The sequence below is a fragment of the Melospiza melodia genome, chromosome 16 (assembly GCF_035770615.1).
Source record: "Melospiza melodia melodia isolate bMelMel2 chromosome 16, bMelMel2.pri, whole genome shotgun sequence".
Taxonomy (NCBI): domain Eukaryota; kingdom Metazoa; phylum Chordata; class Aves; order Passeriformes; family Passerellidae; genus Melospiza; species Melospiza melodia.
In genome coordinates, this window is record NC_086209.1 from 7,398,581 (window position 1) to 7,419,894 (window position 21,314).

The window sequence follows — 21,314 nt, forward strand, 5'->3', positions numbered from 1 at the left end:
TCAGATTCATTTAGTTAGACACAGGAAATCTGTTGATATTGAGGAATGTGATCTGGTGTTGATTTGTCTGAGCAGCGTGGTCTGACCTAACAACTGACCCCACTTTCAGCAAGATGTTGGCTTAGATGAGTTCCTGAGATCCCTTCCTGCCTGAAATACCTTGTGGTCCTGTGCCATTGGGCTTTGAGGGATCAAAATTACTTATGAATTTATGAATTCCAGTTAAATTCAGTAAATAATTCTGCCTAGAGAACGGACAAACATTTTTCAGTTTATGTTAATACTAGATTTTAAAAATTATATATTTGAAAAAGTTAAATTGTTTCACTCCTATTTTTTTCTAAATGGCAGTTCTCATTGCAAAACATATTCTTTCTATTTGCATGTTTTTCTCAGTGAAGTTGAGGAATTTCTTCAGGGCCTTGCTTTGTTACTTTGAGTGAAGTCTTTGCACTTCACAGCAGCAACCTGAAACCAGCAGCTTTTCTCTCTCAGACTGCTGAGAGGGAATGTAAAGGAAGCCCTTGTGACATGACAGAAGCAGCAAGATATTATCTTCTGTTTAAACTCTTCAGAAGCCCTTTGAATGAAACACAGATTTCTCCTCCTAAGTTCAAAAACCAATTATTAACTACATATCAACCTTAGAATATTTTTTTCTGCCAGTCTGAGGTTAGCAGCAAACAACAAAAAAATTAGTAACAAAGCCTCACACAACCTCATTTTCCTCTAAATACAAAACCTGCTCTCTGTTCTGCTATTCCAAAGCATCTAAATTACATTGCTGAGACTTCAAATTAATTCACCCTGGCATTGATAGTTTGGCCCCAATTGTAAGATTTTAGGAAAACTAGAAGGATTCAAGTGAAAGAATAGACAAAGACTTTATTGCAGATTTCTTGAAGACAAAAAATACAGTTCCCAAATCAACAGAGCACTCCAGCTCTGAGCATGAGCACAGTCTTGACTGGCACATACATTAAAAACAGATAAATACTGTCATTGAAGTATCTGCTTTTTTTTTTTTTTAAAGCCCATAGCAGACTTGCATATTTTTCTTATAATGGAGGAAAACCTATAAGTTGCACAGATTCTTCTTGGTGCCTTTAAGAAATCAAAGTGTCCTAGGAATTGTCAGTGTGACTTATTCCTTATGAATTTTCACTTGAACAGAAGAAGTCTGTAGATTACCTGGAAAAAGATGGGAAAATACTTCAAATAATGTCCTAAATAGGTACCATGAAAGCTAGCTTTGGGTTTCTATCCTGTAGAGCTGGATGCTAATCACAGAAGCAGATGTAAATCTTTAGTAAATTCTCTGATATCTCTTAAAACTATTTACCTTGTATAATTTAGAAACTCCATTTCTTGAAGTATACATTTCTCCTTTTTTCACCTGGGGAAGTTTTTCACCTACGTGTAGAAAGGTGCTACTTTATTTGGGAAAAAAAATGTATTTTTTATTTGAAGATTTCTTTGGCAGAGGAGAAACTCAGTTGTAGAGTTGCTCTTAAAATCCTGTGGGAAATAAAAGAACAGAATATGCTGAAGGGTGGTTGGGAGGAAGGAAAGGAAATGTCTTCAGATATGTGTCACTATATTATTCTGATCTATAGAGGCCTTTCAGAGTGTAATGCAATGCAATTTATTTTAGGTGGCACAGCACCCCCACAAGGCACAATTTTGAACTGAGAGATGTCAAAATTGGGAGTGGAAGCATAAAGAGCCTAGCAGGGAACTGCTGCTTGCTTCTGGCACATGCTTAGACAAAAATCCATTGGCTGTGAGTAATAGCGGCTCTGCAAGCAAGGTGGAGAGAAGTGTGCAATAAAAGGTGAAACAGTGCAGTGATTTCTGGTGCACTTTTCACACATCTCTGTGTGTAGTCATGTTAGGAGAAGACTGCAATTCATGTAAATAACTGTTGTAACAAATATAAGGATTAATTCTACTAAACAGAGTATTTTTGAATTCTGAAGGTGTCTGAATACCAAAGTCTGTTTGTATTAAGAAGGGAATTAGAAAGAGGTTCTTTTCCAATAATCACCTAGCCCTTCAATGAATAATCAGAAGGAGCAATGCACACTATTTAAAATTAATAGCCTTAGCTCTCTTTCCTTGGAGGAAACTAAAACCCAACAGGAAATTCAGGCTGAAAGGCAATTTGTATGCATAAAACCATGCACATAAAGGCTGGATAAACATCTGTGGCTTGGATCACCCTGAAGTCCACAATGCCCCTCCTGCCCTGGAAAAAGGAACTGCACATTTGTTACACATGGCACGGCACTCAGTCTCTGGGACCTTTTAAACTTTATACTTCTGAACACGTTGCTACTTTCTGCCTTCTAGGACAAGCTCAACAATTCATGCAGTAGAAGATATTTTGGATTTGCACATAAGCAAGCCATTTAGTGCCTGAAACAACTCTGCATTATAGGTCAATAGGAACTCTTTAGTCAGCTTTTTCCATTTTCTGTGTACAGAGGAAATTTCAAAACATGTCACTCAGCCTAAGAAACAAGCTGATGCTCAGACAAGTTATTTTTAAATTTAGGTCTTCACAAACAGAATATCTAACAGACTTCTTAATATGCCACTCATTTGCTTTACATCTACAGCACCATTTAGAAACAAGACCAGTTTTGCTGTCAGTCTTGCTACCTGCTTTCTTGTACCACTACCTGCACCTGCAGTACTGGATGCCAGCCTGTGTGGTTAAACCAGGAGCAGCTTCAATTATAGCTTAAGCAAACTCAGGGGGTTGTGATCTAATGGATTAGAATGCTTACAGTGCATCTGTTTTCATACCTACCACACATGAGCTGAGGAGCTCTGAGTTTGATTCCACACAAATAAGAAGTCCTGCATTTTTAATACAGGGGAGATGTAGGGCTTAGAGCTACATGGCAAAACAGAAAAAGCAGGTGAGTTCCAGCCCTCACTTTCCAGTAGGTACTTTACCCATAGAAATTCTCTATTATGGTCAAATAGGTCTTGGATTGCTCAAATTAATGAGTTTGTACTGTAATCATTGTGACACTGCCAATAACTACCTGAGTTGAGAGCACCTTAAAATTTTGACTCCACACACCTCAAGCTTGTTCTCATTATTCATTACAAACTTATTTCAGATCAGAGACAGAAACCTACCAGTGCCTCTTTCTACCTCTGTCCTTCTGTTCAGAAAACACAGAATTCTGCCTTAGTGAACACTAAGTGGAAAGCATTAAGGTGGTTTGCCGTTTTCATTTCCTTCATTTGTCTTTTCTGATGAAATATCCTTCTTCTACCCAACCATTTCCACAAGTACCATACTCAGCCTCAAAGTCTCTGGATGCCTTGCTGTCTGAAAGACTTTAAGTTCTACAACAGTGAAAAGTGATAAAAAGGTTTTCTATTATCTTCCTCCTTCAGCAGTTCCTTTTTTCCCCCCACTTTCTATTTAATATAACCTAACAGACTTACTCATAACTCCTTTCCAAGTTATGGCATAAATTTAATAAATGCAGAAATCCTTTAGCTTACATTGCATACACTCTATATCCTTTCTCTAAAATCATTTTGCCTACTCCTTCTGTCAATGGCTTGGAGCAAGGACAAACACACTCTAACTTTGCTATGCCAGCCAAGTGAGCTCCCACTCCAGGCTCTCTCTGATGCAATAAGGCAGCACATGTAGGAAGAGAAAACTGCAGGAAATGTCTGAGAAGCTGATTGCCAGAAGCCACAAAACAAAAAATAAAGGCATATATTGCCTTTTTGCAGATAAGTTTGAAAGAAGTCTGAAATAGAAAATAGAAAATCAAATAGGGAAGGAAATAGGGAATGATAGACCAAAGAAAGCAGCAGAAATCTGACAAAGAGATCTGGGAAGTCAGTATGTTAAACCTGAATTATTTGCTGAATACTTCATATTCTTACAGTATTCTAGATGCAGTCCACTATTTCTATTTCTTTGATTCTTCCAATGATTTTATTTCTTTGGCTTTTACATTCTTTCCACCAAGCAGGGCTTGTTGTTTTATCCTGAGCTCATCCCTCTCTTTTATAAGCCACAGCCTCAACCATGCACTCAGAAACCCGAGTTGGTACCTGATGCAATGAATTATTTTGGTGTTAGAGGACCCCCACCCAGTCTGCTGTGTACTCCAGAGCAGTGACAGCAGCCTGAAGCCTTCGGGTGGGATCAAACACATCAACCAACACCGCCTTTAAAACAAAAGAATTCCAGCTACAGATGCAGTCTGCAAAGTGAAATCTCAAACTTTATGGCTCTCAAAACCAGCTGCAATGAAAACTTATGATAAAAGGGAAGAGATCTTGATTATTTCTTCCAATGTTAAAATCTAAATATAAGTAGTCTAAAAAACCCAATTTTTTTAGTGGATGTCACACTCCAACAATACAGGCTGCCTGCAACAATGCTATTAATATAACCATTCTTATTAGCACATTTTTACCACAGGAAACATGATGTTATTGTTTCTAATCTCTAACATATTGAATAATATTTTCAACAAGATAATTCCAAACACATTTCCTCTTGTAGCTATTTTATTACATTTCCTACAGATAATGCTTACAAAATTATCTCACTTATTGTTATTACTGTAGCCTCTGGCTTAGGAGACAAACTCTAATAAAAAGAAAAATTCTGTTTTACATTTTTAGTCCTAGCAGGGATAAAACCTTCCTGTCTTTAGCCTGTATTATCAAAGCCTACAGTGGAAAGTGACCAAAAATCCATAAATAAATCCAACTTCTAAAAAAAATCTCCAAACCTCCTAGTGTCAATCACCCCTAGCCTACCAAACAGGACAAAATACCTTCAGCAATGCTTCTAAAGAAGTTATAATTAGTTTGTTTTATATGACTGAAGGCTCGTGCTGTATTTCAGGGGAAAAAAAGAAGCAATAAATTGAATAATCACTTGCTAATGACAGGCTTTCACAGTGAGATAGGAAACCCAATGTTTTTACACTATGGAGTATCTGAAACTATGGTGTGATAAGGGAAACTGGGAACTAATGCAAGTTGTTCTGTTTTATAGTACTGACCAAAAAGAAAATTTAATCCTGTTTTCTAGCTGAAAAAGCTTTTTTTTTCTTTTTCTCTTTGCACAAGAATAGCTGGTCAAGCAAGCAGTTCTAGGTGACAGCAAACAACTGTAATGCAAATGCTTTCCTGGGAAAATTGTATTTTTACTTTTCTGTGTAGTAGCTGGACAGTTAAAAATGAGTACCTACTATTATTTTATTAAGACTGCCATCTGATAAGCACCCATTTACCAAGAATACAGGTTAGGAACCAAGGCTTCATGTTTTGACAGACACTGTTGTAAATTAAATCAGTTTGGATAAGTTCCTAATGGTGATTAATTTGACATAGACCAAACAGAGTAAAGTTTTCAGATAGATCAGATTTTTATTAACAAAGGTATTTCCCTACAAATAGCTACTGAAGAACATCCTGATTTTCTTCCATCTACACAGATTCATATCCTGAAAACAAAAAATTTGCCCCAAACCCTAGCAGCCTAAGTTCTGTTATTTTATGTGGTAAAGTTTGAGGATTTTTCTACCTTTTTTTTCCTCAGTGTCTCTCTAATTTTGATCCAAATCTCTGGGATTTGCCTTCCTGTCTGCAGAAAGCAAAGAAGATGTGTAGCTGTTGGGAGGGTTGAAAGGTTTGCCCAGCATGTGCTGCAGGCTCTGAGAGAGCTGGAAATGTCTCTCCCTGGTAGAAGGATCATTGATGTTTGTCTGATCACTGTTTACTTAATTTCGACTGAAAACAGTCTTAGAGAGACCTCACTTGTGGTTCCTTTTCTGTCTTCCTAATGCCCTGTGTATTTTTATCTAAATATAGACCCTCACTTTTCTCCTTGGATAATTCTTGATCGGTTCTGATGCACAATTTTGTCAACCACAGGGGCACAAACAGCCTCTCAATCCCCTTTTCCCATTAAACAGAATCTCTGAATGACTTATTAATAACTCCTTTTCATGTTGGGAAGCTGTCAAAGTTAAAATCAAAGCAACAGCTGTAGCAAAACCCATCAGCAATAGCTAATTTCTACATACCCGAGCAGGGGCTGGTGTTTGACAGATCTGTTTCACACACAGAACATTGTTGGGTCTACTCTGCTCCTACTCAGGTAACAAACAAAACTGTTCTTGACTTTACTAGGAATCATTCTTAGTTGTTTGTCTTGCTGGGGTGCCTAATTAAGACAGACCTGAGGGATAATTCAGGGAGATGCTGTGCCATCGCTGCCCACGCTGCTGTCCCCAGCCCAACCACACCCGGTGGCTTTTCCTGCTGTCCTCACCAGGACTCCTGCAGGACACGGGGAAGGGAGAATGGGCAAACAGACGCCCTGCCACTGCTCTCACAGTGAGTATCTTGTTTTTTTCACTCCATACAGCCTCACCACCAACAAAGTGTTGGCTTATACAGCTGCTTGACCACCAGTACATAATTCTTTTCATTTACAGAATCAGATTTTCATCCCTTTCAGTGATCTCTTCTCTTTGGCCTTTCATCCTCGTCTCAACTGCATCATCCAGAGTTCTTTCTGTCTTGTCTGTAAAACTCTCACTATCATTTTGGTAACTGTCATATTCCCTAATGCTTTAGCCCAGAGGCTGAGATTTATTTATTCTTTGTCCAATCAATAACAAATAGTTGAGACACTACCTGATGAGCAATATTGTCTCAATTCCTCTCCTCAAGTAACAAGAGTTGTGATATTCCTCCTCAGGCTGTTGTAAAGCACATAATGACTTTCCAGTGGGCCAAAAGCTTTGACTACCTTAATTTTCTTCCCTTTTATGAGTGACATAACTAAAGGCTTTGATAGACTTTACAGTTTACCATATGAAGTTTCTTGTTCTTAGGAATTTTGGTACAAACACAATTTGTTATGAATTTTGGTATAAACACAATTTGTGTTTATACCACTTGGAAGCTGTTTTACATGAAAGTGCCACACTGTTTCATCAAGACAAATTCCTTCAGTGAGTAGGATGCCTCTCATCATAATGTCATCTAAGAACAATTGGTGTGTTGTGATTTGGACTGATAACGTTTGTCTCTTCCTGGGAAATGTTAGACAGCCACTTCAGAGACATTTTTCTTCTGTTCAGAGATGCTTTTCTCAGCAGTTGGCTAACTGTGTCTTTTGTTATTTTATCTTTCCATGTTCATCAGCTACTTTTCAGCAACACCTGACATCCCTATAAATCCTGTGTGGCAGAACCTGTGTCCACACTCCAATCTTTCTCTGGTATAGTTTCCAACTCACACATCTGCTGCAATGCACTCAGCAGATGAGTTTTAACAAGGCACTGAAAGAGTCAATAAAGAAGAAAAATAGTGCCTCTTAAGCTTTATTTTAACCACAGATGTGGCATTTTAATATTTAATGAGAACTGGACATGGACATCACTTCTTGTTCCATCAAATAGCATGAATATCTGAACATGCCTGAAATGCAGAATTACTGCACCATTACAGAATCACAGAATAATTTATAGTGGAAGGCATGTCTGAAGGTCATGCAGTGCAACTCTGTTCTTAGCTGGGCAGCTGAGATGCTGCAGACTGAAGCAGGGGATGACAGGATGAGCCTTGGCCTCATTGGAACAGTAGGAAAGCTCTGGGGCACCTCTGTTCAGCAGAGCCTGCACCGAAACAACCTTGTCACAGGACCCCAGTGTTGGTGGAGAGGGGTACCTGGTGACTCTAGAGTGAGAAAATTACCTGTGCTTGCTTTCTGCATGTCACCAACCCAAGGTTCTGTTTTTCAGCCCAGGGGATGCCAAGCTGCCCACACTGTCAGGCAGCCAACATGAAAACAGCCCCTGCAGAGGAAAACACCTCTGCAAGAGGAGCCCTGTCTCTCCCTCGCTGAAATCTGAAGTTTTCCTTCCAAAGTTAAAATTTTCTTTCACTAGCTCTCAGGCCCAGCAATTTTTCTTATTCCAAGAAATTCAGAGAGCACTCATAAAATAAATATACCAGTCTTGTTTTCCTTCACTGTCTGAAATCTCTTCTGAAAAATGTTACATGTACAAAAGGAAAGCTGATGCACTGAGTGAATCACACCTCTTCAAAATGCAAATCAATAATCACAACTGACATCTAAACACTGGAGTTCTGCCAAATCTTTTGTAAAGGTGTAAATTGTTAATATAAAATCTAGTACAGGACTAGATGTTTTGACAATAATATTAACAAAAGCAGATGTATAAAGTGGGGAGACAAATGAGTTCTGACAAAACTCTACTTTGGCAACTTTCCTTTTAATGTCGTGATGGTCTGCTGAAAATCTCATTTGCTTTGGTTAACTGATACATTATTGAAGTGGAGCCTTTCAAAGTGTAAAGAGTGCAGCACCAAAGTTTTTACTGTTGAATGAGAAAATTTAGTTGACTTTTCACTACAACCCAAGAGAGCAAAACCTCACTCTCAACTTTCAATACATAAGATTTTCTTCGAAAGGCTGTGAAAATGAAAAAGATCTCTAAGCCGAAAGGAACAGGACCATTAAAGTAAAATAGGTTTAGTGCAGTTAAAGGGTACATAAGGGAACTTCAGGACTTGACACATGTACTGCCAAGTGCTTGACAGTCTCCTGAGAGCCTGCAAGAAATGGACGAACACTCTAGGTCATGTTATTTAAGACAGCTCTCAAAATTAAAATACATTCACCACAATAAAAAAAAAAAATCCTTTATAATAGTCTAAATTTACCATTAACAAAAACAAAAATTAAAGGTATTATAGGCTCTTAGTGTGTCATTTGTTTCAAGCATTTCTCCTGGGTTCTGTGAGACGCTGTGAGTCCCGAGGCGGTCCGGAGGCAGGATTTAGGGAGCTGGGGCGGTGTGCTGTCCCCACAGCGATGTGAATGCAGTGACAGCATCACGAACCGGGCACTGACACCGGGCACCGGCACCGACACCGGGCACCGACACCGGGCACCGGGCACCGACACCGGGCACCGACACCGGGCACCGGCACCGGCACCGGGCACCGACACCGGGCACCGGCACCGACACCGGGCACCGACACCGGGCACCGGGCACCGACACCGGGCACCGACACCGGGCACCGACACCGGGCACCGGGCACCGACACCGGGCACCGACACCGACACCGGGCACCGACACCGGGCACCGACACCGACACCGGGCACCGACTCCGGGCACCGGCACCGGGCACCGACACCGGGCACCGGCACCGACACCGGGCAACGACACCGGCACCGGGCACCGACACCGGGCACCGACACCGACACCGGGCACCGACACCGGGCACCGGGCACCGACACCGGCACCGGGCACCGACACCGGGCACCGACACCGGGCACCGACACCGACACCGGGCAGCGGCACCGACACCGGGCACCGACAGCGGGCCCGGAGAGCCCCGCACGGCCGGTCCTGGGGCGCCCTCGTGTGGCCGCAGCCCGGTACTGCAGCCTCGCTCTGCTCGTATCAAGTGACGGCAACAAAAAACACCCAACCAAAAACAAACAAAACCAACTACAACAAAAAAGCATAACTAAAAGACTGCTATTGAAGGGTAATTTTTCCTTTTGCTTGTTGTTTTTTTTTTTTCCCACACTTCATCTGTTGCCTCTGCATAAGATTACAGCATTGTTTTCTGTAACGATTTAGTGGGAAAATACAAATCATTTAAGTTATATATGGTTCTAATAGGAAGTTAAATATCACAGTCTGTCCAGAGAATGGCATTTTATATAGTAGTTCCATAGCTGTTCTCACCAGGGTCAATACAAATAACATTAAGGCCATATAAATGTACTGGCATATATAGCCTTTGAAATACAGACTTACTGCTCCTCGACATCCCTGGGAATTCTGCTATGGATTGGAAAGAGTCATGTGATGTTTTCAGATTAAATTCAGCTAAAAGTGCAGTATATTCAAGAGAGGTATTCATCAGCCTTCATAAATCTCTGTATCAGCTTCAGACTGAAGCCTCCTGTTCCTGCACGTAGCAAAACAAATGCCTGATGGTCACCCAAAGGATTTACAATGGGCGCTAGAAAAACATGCCCATGTTCTGTGTTATAGAATCAGATAAGTAATCTAGAAATGTCACTCTATTGACTAAAACTTCTCTAGTTTAGATGACTAGAAAATTAGACTCTCTAAGCTCGTGAGTTCCATCTTTGATATTGTTGCTGATTGGGCACACTCAACTTAGGGAAATTAGTTGAATGTATTACCAATCAAAATCACACCAGGAAAATGAAAAGTAAAAAAAAATCCTAAAAACACCTTCCCCCCCCACCTCTCTTTCCTTCATGGGCTTTGTTCCCAATACTCTACCTCCTGCCCCCAGAGATGCCAAGGAACTGATGGTCACTTCATCAGTTCAAGTTTCTGCTGCTGGTCTGCCATGAGAAGAACTTCTTTCCCTGCTCCAGCATGGTTCCCTCCTATGAGAGACAGCACTCTGAAAACTTCTCCAGTGTGAGTCCCTCCCACAGGGCACAGTCCTCCAGGCACAGCTGCCTCAGAATGGGTCCCCTGTGGGGTCGCAAGCTCTGCTGGTAAACATGCTCCATCCAGCATCAGCTTCTCTCTCCATGGGGCCTCCCTGTCATGAGCCTGCTCCAGCACAGCCTTCCCATGGCTCACAGCCTCCTTTGGGCACATCCCTGCTCTGGGGTGGGCTTCTCTCTCTACCAGGACACCAGCACAGCCTTCCCATGGCTCACAGCCTCCTTTGGGCATCCCCCTGCTCTGGCCTGGGCTCCTCCCCGGGCTGCAGCTGGATCCCTGCTGCCAGGCCCCCCTGTGCTGCAGGGCACAGCTGCCTCTCCATGGCAGCACCAGGGGCTGCAGGGGAACCTCTGCTCCAGCACCTGCAGCACCTCCTGCCCCTCCTTGGGCACTGCCCTGCCTGTCTGCAGGGCTGCTCCTCTCACACATTCTCACTTCTCTCTTCTCTGGCCACAACTACTCCCACTCAGGTTTTTTTTCCCCCTCTTACCTGTGTTACCACAGAAGCATTATCATCATTCCTGATGGGCTTGACCTTGGCACCAGGGGCAGGTCCATCCTGGAGCTCTCATTGGCTTTGTCAGACCTGGGGGAAGCTTCTGGCAGCTTCTCACCTGCCAGGCCTGTGATGCCCTTGTCACTCGCTACCAACACCTGGCCATGCAAGCCCAGCACACTGATGAGTGCCGCCCTTTGACACACAGACAGGGGCTGGGCTGGCTGAAAACTCAGAGAAGACCCTTGTGGAGTCCATCCAGGTGCGCTGACCTCAGCACAGCCATCTCCATCTGCATGGCTACCCAAGGCTCTGCTTACAGCCACTGCAGTGGAGGGCTGCATTGTGAAGCCCTAAAGCAGATAGCCTTCTGGAAGTAATGGGTTAAAACATGGAATGTGAGGCCTGTAAAGCAGGGCCTAGCACTAGAACACACGGAGAAAGCACAGCACTAGGAAAACAGAGTAACAAATTAGATAAGGGGTAGAGCATCATGACAGGGGAAGAGATAGGTATGGGAGAAACTAATGGACTAAGCAGGTTTAGAGCCAGCAATGTCGAAACGATCCTAAGGGTTTTGCCAAACCACGGGATCTAAGCCAAACACACCGGGAATTGACCAAATTAGGAAATGAGTTCAAAAGTTTAAAGAGGAAGACTCATCGGAAAGACCCCGTCTATGATGAAGGCAACAGGAACGACCACCTGAAAATTCCCCAAAAGAGATGTCTCCACCTGCGCTCCGCCCACGCTCCGCCTACACCACGCCCCATATGAATATGCATGATTATGTACCTGATCTGATGTAATCCTATACCCAAAATTGTATATAAGGCTTGCTTTTGCTATGTGAACTCAGAAATCCATTTTGTGATTTCTCCGACACGTCGCAAATAAAAATACCTCCTGCTTAATTGACTTAAGTTGAGTCTAATTAGGCAGTCACTCTGCCTGTTTGGGGCAAAATTCGGTATCAATTGCCTCCCTCTCCACACAGTCAAGAGAATCAGGGCCATTTTCATGCCAGTAACTTTTGGATACAATTCTTAATTCTATGAAGGAAATCCATTCCAGATAGATCAAAGCACCAAAATCTTTCCTTTTCTAATCACAGCATCAATGCCTATAGTTATGATGATCATAGACTTTTAAGGTTTTAGTTCTCAGAGAAAAAAGCTCATATTCAAAGGCTGTATGTTCAATCTGTGTTATACACTCAGATGAGTATTCCAGAAACATCCAGAACCCCCTGACCTGAACTGAGGGCTGTGTGTCCCAGCACACACTGCACACAGGGCAGTGGTTAACCACCACAGAGGCAGTTATGGAGGTGTCCAACCACAGGAAAAAACAGAACATTTCTCTTGTATTGCATTCTAACCAGTTGTATCCCACATCTTCTGAGGGTTTTTTTCTGTTTAAATTAATTAACTTTCAAGATATACATGATTCAGAGATATTCAAGATACACATAATTCATTTTCACTTTCATCTCATGTTATTTGGTTAGTGATTTAAAAAATTAGCTGAGTAAACCAACATGCAGTTTTCCATATGAATGTGAATGTTGTCTGTCAAAAAGGACTGTTGACAACACCAATATGCTTCTGCAGAGGAAATGACATGCAGGTTTAGTCTAATGATAAATGCATTTGTGGGGTTATGACAGAAGAGGGTGGAAACTTATGAGTGGGAGCTGAAACTGAATAATTAAGCAGCAAAATGCTACATAGTACACTTTTAAATTCATTGACATGCAAAGAAAGAAAATCTGCTACTGAGAGTTGTGAACCAACGTGATATACAGCCATAGTTCTGGAAGACTGCAGAAATTACTATTAATTTTAAATGAGACCTGTTATTCCAACAAATAACATAACATAAAGCAAATAAGAAAGAGATTACCCACTAACACAATTATTTCACAGGTGAGTTGAATGACAATGTTGTTTTTGGAATAAGCAAACTGAGCTAGCGATTGATAGTTTAATAGGTAGTATTTCAAAACCACATATTTTTAGAAAATGATATCTCTGTAAACTAAAAATTTTAATAACCTCCTGAAGTTCAGATTCCAGTATTTATTTCTTTGACTCTTCTCTGTGAAACTGGGAGGCTTCTGTCCTGCAGGCACAAAGTACTCTTAAATCCCTCAGCCTTGTTTCCATATTGAGGTCAGGAAGACACAGTACACCAGAGAAACTGAAAACCACTCGTGGAAACATATAGCTACACTACAGTAGAATCTGTGGTAAAAATGACCCTTGGATGGCTCTCTACTCCCTGGCTACTATGCAGAAAACTACATATTCAGAGGCAGAGGTGAACTAATGACTTAGAAAATAAACAGTCAAGTTTCATTGAAGGTCAGTTTAAATAAAGACAGAAAATAGACTAGTTGGCTCTTCCCACTAATATATTTTTACAAGGTTAAAGATTACCAACCGTCCTCATACACGTAATGAAGGATTTTTTTGGTTTAATCATTTGCAATATTCAGGTTTGTCTTTTTGAGATTGTTCTGCTCTTTTTGCCTCTCCACATGAACACTACCTCACAGAGTATTTTATTGGCATTCCCAGAGAAAGCTCACATTATCTATTCAAAGAACTGAATGAACAGGCATCACATAATCTGATTTCTTGTCCACACACACTAACATTTCAAATCCTCCCTAGTTTAGTTCAGCTTGTCTTCACAAGCTCTGGGAATACCCACTGCTCTACACCCTGATTGGGATATCTGTCACTTGTGTGTATCACTTCAGCCAAGGAGAAGCTAATAAAACTGCAATATTTTGGTTATATTTAACCTTCAGCTATTATTGATTATTCATAAAGCAATGCCTAAGAAGTTTTTCATCTTTGTATCTCTATTAACTGCAACTGCTTCTTCCAAGTGCTGATCTGGTTATTATAACATCACTATTTCAGTGAGGTTATAGAAAAGCCTTTCTTGAGGATATCATGCAAATTAGCAAGAAAAGAACATCTGAGCATCTTTATCAGAGTGTAATAGTCTTCTGTGCCCTGAAACTTTTGAACTGACAAGAAAACAGCCTGGATTGTTTAGTCTCATTGAAACAACTCACAATCCTATGAATCTCACATGAATTCAAAGTCCCTTTGTCTCAGTATCACATCAGAAATAAGACACATATATTGTGACTTCCAGTCTTAAATGGAAATATGGAGGTCTGAGCATCACCTGTATGGCATGCCACAGATCATCATGAAGTCAGCCAGGAGAGGCTGCCATGGGAAGTAATGCACAAGGAAAACCAGCAGATAGAAATTTGAAAAGTTGAGTTAAAATCTCTATGAGTCTTGTCAAGACTGAAGCCCAAAATAGGTAAGTAAGGAAGACTGTATAAAATTCCATTAAGAGACTCTGATAGTTAATTGGATTATCATCTATTTAAAAGATTGTTTCATGAGTCACTCTTATCTGTAGTTCTGGCCATCCCTTTAGGTAAATCTCTCCAGGTGAGGATAACACTCAGTAGTTCCTGTCACTCTCAGCCCAGTGTCTATGGGAAGAGTCTCTCACTGAGCAGGGAGGGTGCTGGGGAAGGCTCTGATGGTTGCTGCTCTTCTGAAAGGGTGGCACCAAAGGCTACATTTTAAATTCTTAACTCCTTCAATGTATGGAATCAAGGCTGGCATTTCCTGGTGAAGGTCCATGAACAGATGGAACATCTAAGATACAAATCCTCAGAGAAAAGTATTAGTTAAACTGGTACCAATGATCAAGGGTCATATCCTGTGATATCACTGAGGAGTGTCACTTACCTGAGCTTTCTGTCCTTCAGCTTTCCTGAGGAGATGGGAAGAGACCTTTTTCTTACATTCTCTATAAATATTTCAGAAACCATTTGAGTGAATCAATTAGTGAATAAAAGCCAAAGTTGTTTTATTTTGCCTTTTAATTATTTGGATAGTGAAAAGAGGTATTTCAAATCACGAGGAGCACAAATCCAGCCAGCAGATCAGCCTGCAAGCACCAAGCTGTGCAGATCTGAGCAAGAAACAGAAGCACTGGGTTTCCATTCTACCCCCAGGACCAGACCTAGGACTTGGGACAGGTCAGTAGAGACTGGGAAATATGAAAGAATTCAAGGAGGTGGAGGGGTGGGGAATTTTGGTTAAATCATAAAAGCACTGCACACATCAGGGCTGGAACTAGATGATCTTTCATGGTCCCTTCCAACCCTAAACCTTCTGTGATTCTATGATTATATATCAGTGAAGTCTAATATTTCAATTAAATAACATTTTACCTTTAATAGTAAAAGACTGTAATGGAATTACTGAGATGTATTTTTATAGTGTCACCACATTTGAAATAAAGACACATTGGAAGTCTACCTAAGAACTAGTTACTTAATTTGTGAACACATTGCAGAAGGCACAGACAGGTCAGTCTGAAGATAGTTCAAAGTAAAAATCAAAGTAAAATAGGAAAACAATAAGTAATTTGAAAAGCAAGAGGAAAGGTTAGGAGTAAATGAGCAGACAAACTAGGGAGTGTGCTCTGCAGATATGTACATGCTCTCATTAAGCAGACAAGGATTAGAACATCACTAGTCAGGCCAAAATAAAGAATGTTAAAGTTAAGCAATGGCAAGGAAAATTTAAGTTAAGCATTATGGAAGATTATACAGAACAGCAGCTTTTATCTTGGGGAGAGTAGAGAAATCATCACTGGAAGAGCTAAATTACACACCTCCATATTCTGACTGCTCAGAGATAATCTGCCTTCATGACAGCAACCTATTTGATTAAAAAGAGAATTATTATGATAAACAATGAATGGGGAAAAAAGAAAACCAACAAAACTTCATCTAATTTTCAGAGCTGGGCATCATCACTCCTGGCAACTGTTGAAATGTTGAGTTGAACCATTTACATGGTTTCCAGTTAAAACAAAATAAAAACAAAAACAAAAACCCAAACATGAACAAGTCACAACAGTGAGCCATGGCATCTAAATTCCTTCATGGAGACTCTGTAAGATCTAATCTGTCTAGTGGGGTTTTAGCTGTACAAAAAAACTTGTCATTGCTCCTCTATTCATGTTTTTTTCCTTCAGTTCCTCTTGGACCCTCTGCCATCCCCAAGCAGGTCAATCCTGTGACTGCTTGTCTAATGAGTGCAATGGGTGTAGAATTTCACCATGACTTGTGTAGGGAGAGCATCACACACAGTGAGAGAAATCATAACCATAGTAATACATTGTGATTTTTGAGCATAAAGGGGATTTTTTTTCCCCTCTGATTCTTTGCAGTTATGTTAGAAAACATAAAGATGTTAATGTTTGTGCAGGGCTAATGTAAGGCTGAACAAGAAGCTTTTGTGCCAGTGCACTCTAAGTTGTAGATGTTCCATCATACAGGAGCTCTTTATTCAGCACCAGGCTCTACAGTGGGCTGTATGTGCAATGTCACATTGAAATGTCCATGGGAGTTTAAGTGCAGCTGAAGGATGCAGTCGATGATATTGGAGATCTTTCCCAAAATTATGGAACCCTCAGTCCTAAAATAATAGTATGTGTTACATGGAGAACTTGTGTGTTGAACACAGGAACTGCTACAGGGCAAGGCACAGGAATCATCCCTTCAGCTCAGCTCCTCTGGTGCCAGACCCTTGGGAGCTGTTCAGGTCTCCAGCAGAAGCAGCCCTACAGGAGCAGGAGCATTCCTAAGGCAGTCACGATTCCCAGAATCGCAGAACGCCCTCATCTGGAAGGGACTCGCAAGGATCATCAAACTCCTGGCCCTGCACAGAACAGCCCTAAGAACCCCACCCCGTGCCTGAGCATTGTACAAACACTTCTTGCGCTGTGGCAGCCTTAGGGCTGTGACCACTGCCCTGCAGAGCCCGTTCACTGCTCGACCATGCTCTGGGCGCAGACCCTGATGCTGATACCCAGCCTGGACCAGCCCTGGTGCAGCCTCAGGCCATCCTCTCGCAGAGAGCAGTGTCTGTCCCTCAGAAGGAAGCTGCAGGCTGTGATGGGGTCTCCCCGTAGTCTCCTCCAGGCTGAGCAGACTAAGTGCCCTCATCCTCCTCACACGGCTTCCCTTCAAGGGCCTTCACCATGCTCGAGGCCTCCTTTGGACAGAAGCTCGAGCTGTCTTGTACTGTGGTGCCCAAAACTGCACAAAGAACTCAAGGTGTGTGCTCAATTCACATTTATTGTTAACTCCTGGCCATGGCCAAGCAGGCAGAGCCCATTCCACAGCTGAGCCTTCTCCCCCCACAGCGCAACCCATCAGGGACCAAGCCCCAACCCCACGGGCCCAGCCGCCATATCCCCCTCCATCCCAGGAGCCCCCGCGCTGTTCGGACCGTCATTCCCTTCACCTCGCCCAGGGCCCCGCAAGGCCATCGCTCCCCGGGGCCGTTACTCGGCGCCGTTTCAGGCCTCAGCACCGCCCGCACCGCCCCCGCCTGGGCCGAGGCGGGCACACGGACACGGGGCCGCGGCCCCACACGGACACACACTCCCCGCCATACGGGCCTGGCTGAGGCTGCCGCGCGCCCCGACCAGCGCCGCTCAGGCCGCGCGATCTGATTGGCCGGCAGTGCCGGTCACTCAGGCGCGCGGCGCGGCACCGCGCGACCCGATTGGACGCCAGGGCGGTCACTCCGGCGCGCGCCGGGCGGGGTGTGGCGGAGGGGGGGAGGCGGGACCTCGGCCCCGCAACTGCCGGGTTCGCGCGCGCCCCGCGCCACTGCGGCTGCGCGCGCGCGGGGCCGTTACAGAGGCGGCGGCGGCGGGTGGGCGAGCGAGCGGCGCGCGCCTGCCCCGGGCCCGCTCCCGGCCCCGCCCCTCCCGCGGTCACGTGACGCGGGCCCCGAGCGCTCGCGTGCGAACCGGGCGCCCTGCGCGCGCCCCCCGCGCGCCGCCCGCCGCCGTTTCGGTTTCATTTCCGGCGGCCCCGGGCCCGGAGCGGCGGCGCCGAGCGGAGCCCCCGGCGCTGCCCCCCGCTCCCGCCCAGGGTGGCCACACCCCCGGGCTCGGCGTGAACCGAGCGCCCCCGCCCCGCACACACACACCGCTCCTCCCCCGCCTGCGCCGGCACAGAGAAAGGGAAGGGAGGCGGCGCCGGGCCCGGGTCTCCCGCACCGCGCACAACATGGAGGAGCTGGTGGTGGAGGTGCGGGGCTCCAACGGGGCCTTCTACAAGGTACCGGGTGCTCGCGGCCGGGCCGGGCCCCAGGGGAGGGAGCGGGCACGGCAACGGGAGGAGGAGGAGGCGGCGGCGGCTCCTCCTCCCCGCGCTGAGGGAGAGCGGAGGCCCCGGGGCAGGAAGGAGGAGGGAGAAGCAGGCAGGGGTGGAGGCCGCGGCGGGTCCCTCGCGGTGGCCGCGCAGAGCGAGCCGGGGGCCGCCGGCGCTGAGCGGACTCGAGGCCCGATGAGGAGCGAGAGCGGGGAGGCCTCGGGCCTTCCCCCTTTGTGGGAAGGGGCGCCCGGGGCCGCCTCGTCCCGGGCTGAGCGAGGATCAGCCCTGGGATGGGGCATTAATTGCTAAATCCTCAGCTTTTGTCGCTACTTAAGGAAAGTCTCTCTCGGCGTCCGGGTTTCCAGGAGAGCTGCACTGCATGAGCACGGCCTGCAAGGCGGGGAGGAGGGGGGCCCTCGTTAATGCACATTCCTGATGAAATGCTGTGGTGGATTCTTGCTCCTAATGCCATGCCTGGTGATATTAAAGACCAGGCATTGCTTGGCCAGATCTATCTGTGCTGAGTCCCTGAATACATATAGATATCAAATCTACCTCTTCTTACTGAAATTATTTAGTGGCATTGTATGTTTGTTTCCAAGCCCTTGTGCTTAATAAAGCCAACCCTGAGCCTTGAACATATGAGCGCTGAATATGTTTTATTAATACCGTCTAGTATTGTGTGGCTTTGCATGAGTTGAGTTGTATTAATCAGCGTATTAATAGGGTATAATTTGCAGTTTTACAGAAAATAAAATTCGGATATGGTTGGTTTGGGCCTAGTCTCATTGACCTGTTATCAGCATACCAGGAGCAGCCATGGATCAGTTCCTGTAGGTTTCCCATGGTTTAAATGATCCTAGGACTTTAAAAATTGGGCCTAGTTATAGTGCAACATCCAATATTTATGTTAGCATTGAAGGACCGGGTAGAGTTTCGCACTCACGTGTTCCTGTGCTAAGCCAGGTAGATAGCCAAATGATGTAGTTCCAACACCTCTGAGTTTTTCTAAGAAAAACAGACCTCTTAAAAGCTTATTTTTAAAATTTGTGTGCTGTCCTATTCTGAAAATAATTTTTTTTCAAAAAAAAAAAAAAAGAAGTAGTATGAGATACAAATCAGTGGTAAATAAGCATCCTGTGAGCTCACAGTGCTGTAGTCAAAGTTCTAGATCTGTATATTGCTTCCTGGAATTAAATAATCTAGCACTTCTAAAAATGTTTTAGTTTTTAAAGGTACAGTATTTGGTCAGAAAGAAGCAGAAGGAGTAAATGCATTGCACATTAGAACTTTTAATGAGGCTTTCATCAAATTATAGTAGTTACACAATGATGTGAAGGAGATGATGGTAATAATGACATGGTACTTTCTTTAGTGACAAATATTGAATAAACCTGGGAGAATTGAAAGCTTCTGAAACTTTAATTGTTTGTTTTCAGATTTGACACCATGGGGGCCCAGTACCCCTTGTGTGTAGGTGAAAGCTTAATTTGAGCATATGTTCATGGAAGCTTGGTCATGATTTAGTGCACCCAGGTTCTAACCAGACATTGCCCCAAGCAGTATGGTTATGTTTATCTTTTAACTTCTAGAAATTTTGACAGGAGTTTTTTTTGTTTCCTCTTTCTCACTAACCAAGCAGCTTTGGTTAAATTGTCTAAAGGGAAAAATGGGCATATGGATTTATCTGTCTTCACCTGAATTACCTCTTGAGATGGAGCATCGCATTTAAAATAAATGCAACATTTATTTTTAAAGAATAAAAAAGTGGGAGTTGTTTTACACTCTCATGCAATAATATTCAGTATAAACTAGCAATTTTCTTGTGGTTTCCCCTAATTTGAATTACTTGAATTCTAATTACAGATTTCTCTTTCATCATGATGTCTGACTATCACTCTGTTATAAAGTAATATATCTAATGTTTTTCTTGTGAATTTTATGCCCATCTTAGAGATGGCAATTCAGTTGTAAAAAATGAATGTTGACCCAGCCTAGCAAGAAGTGTGCAGTGATGTCAAGCGTGAAGTTAATTGCAGGATGATTTTATTTTTCCATTTTACAAGTTTCTTTAAGCAGCCTCCTGAGAAGTGATTTACAGCAGTAATGTTTCAAACAAACCAAAAGCAAAACAATTCTTTTATTCAATCTCATGTTTTACTGATAACAGGTGAAGATTTATTTGGCTTTGAATAATTCTGAATTAATGAGAATACGTAAATTTTTTGGAAAAATACACCTCTCCTGTTACTAAGACATGGAAGGGGGTGGAGTATGAGGCTGCTGTAGTCAGGATGGGATGAAGTGGCTCAAGTAGGCACCCAGTTGTGGCTTCAGCTTTTCATATCCTCCTTGCAGGTCTCTCTGAGGACCTGAGCATTTTTGAGTGTACCCACCAACATCATCTGGATCTTTACAGTACAAAACTGCCCACATAAGCCCTGCTGAAAGTAACAAACCAGTGTTTTCTGAGATACATCCAGAGGATTCATGTCCCACACCAAGCACAGGAGATGGTTTGAGGATGCCTTCATAGCCAGCTGTGAGATCCGAATTCAAATTTCATTCTGGTCAGGTGCACTGGAATACTGGAGTGTGTTGATGTGACTGCTGTAGTGCAGGCTGGTTCTTTCTGAATGGAATTCAAATACTGCTTAGTGCATACTCTGTACTCTGATGATTTTTTCCCTCCTTGCCGAAGATGAATGATTCCATGGAAAGCACAGTGCAGTAAGTGGGCATGATTCAGGGATAATTGACAGTCTGGTACCTAGAGATGCTTAGTCATGACTTGCTATGTGCTTGGGCCCAGAATCCTTGGAAAGAAAATGTTAGATTTCCTTACTTATTCCATGAAACCTGGTCCAACAAGCACCAGGACTGTGAATCCAGGGAGAGGAAATTGCCTTTTTGCAGCTCACAGCCAGGTAACTAGATCTTGAAGGTGTGCAGTATTAGCACATATCTTCTTATTATCTTTTCTTGTATGGGAGTAGTAAATTGGGTTTTGAAGTTCTTATTCACAGAGGACTAATAGATAGCCTTT

The 21,314-nt window shown here is 43.4% G+C and overlaps 1 protein-coding gene and 1 long non-coding RNA gene across 5 annotated transcripts in view; one reads left to right on the plus strand and one right to left on the minus strand.

Annotated features, from left to right (window-relative positions):
* Positions 1 to 1,351: 1,351 nt before the first annotated feature.
* On the minus strand, positions 1,352 to 17,565 carry LOC134425925 (uncharacterized). Its single transcript, XR_010029803.1, has 5 exons — positions 17,406 to 17,565; positions 15,766 to 15,812; positions 14,832 to 14,892; positions 2,816 to 2,902; positions 1,352 to 1,518 (listed from the first exon to the last, which is right to left on the minus strand). It is a non-coding gene; the product is annotated as an uncharacterized LOC134425925 (long non-coding RNA).
* Positions 17,566 to 18,054: 489 nt separating this feature from the next.
* FMR1 (fragile X messenger ribonucleoprotein 1) overlaps positions 18,055 to 21,314 on the plus strand; it is a 30,093-nt gene continuing 26,833 nt past the window's right edge. For 2 of the 4 annotated variants that reach the window (XM_063170491.1, XM_063170492.1), the window contains exon 1: positions 18,072 to 18,232. In XM_063170491.1, coding sequence (XP_063026561.1) covers positions 18,182 to 18,232 — 51 coding nt within the window. In that variant the 5' untranslated portion in view covers positions 18,072 to 18,181. Of the gene's footprint in view, positions 18,233 to 21,314 lie in introns of all 4 variants that reach the window. The other 2 variants (XM_063170494.1, XM_063170493.1) reach the window with 2 other exon arrangements.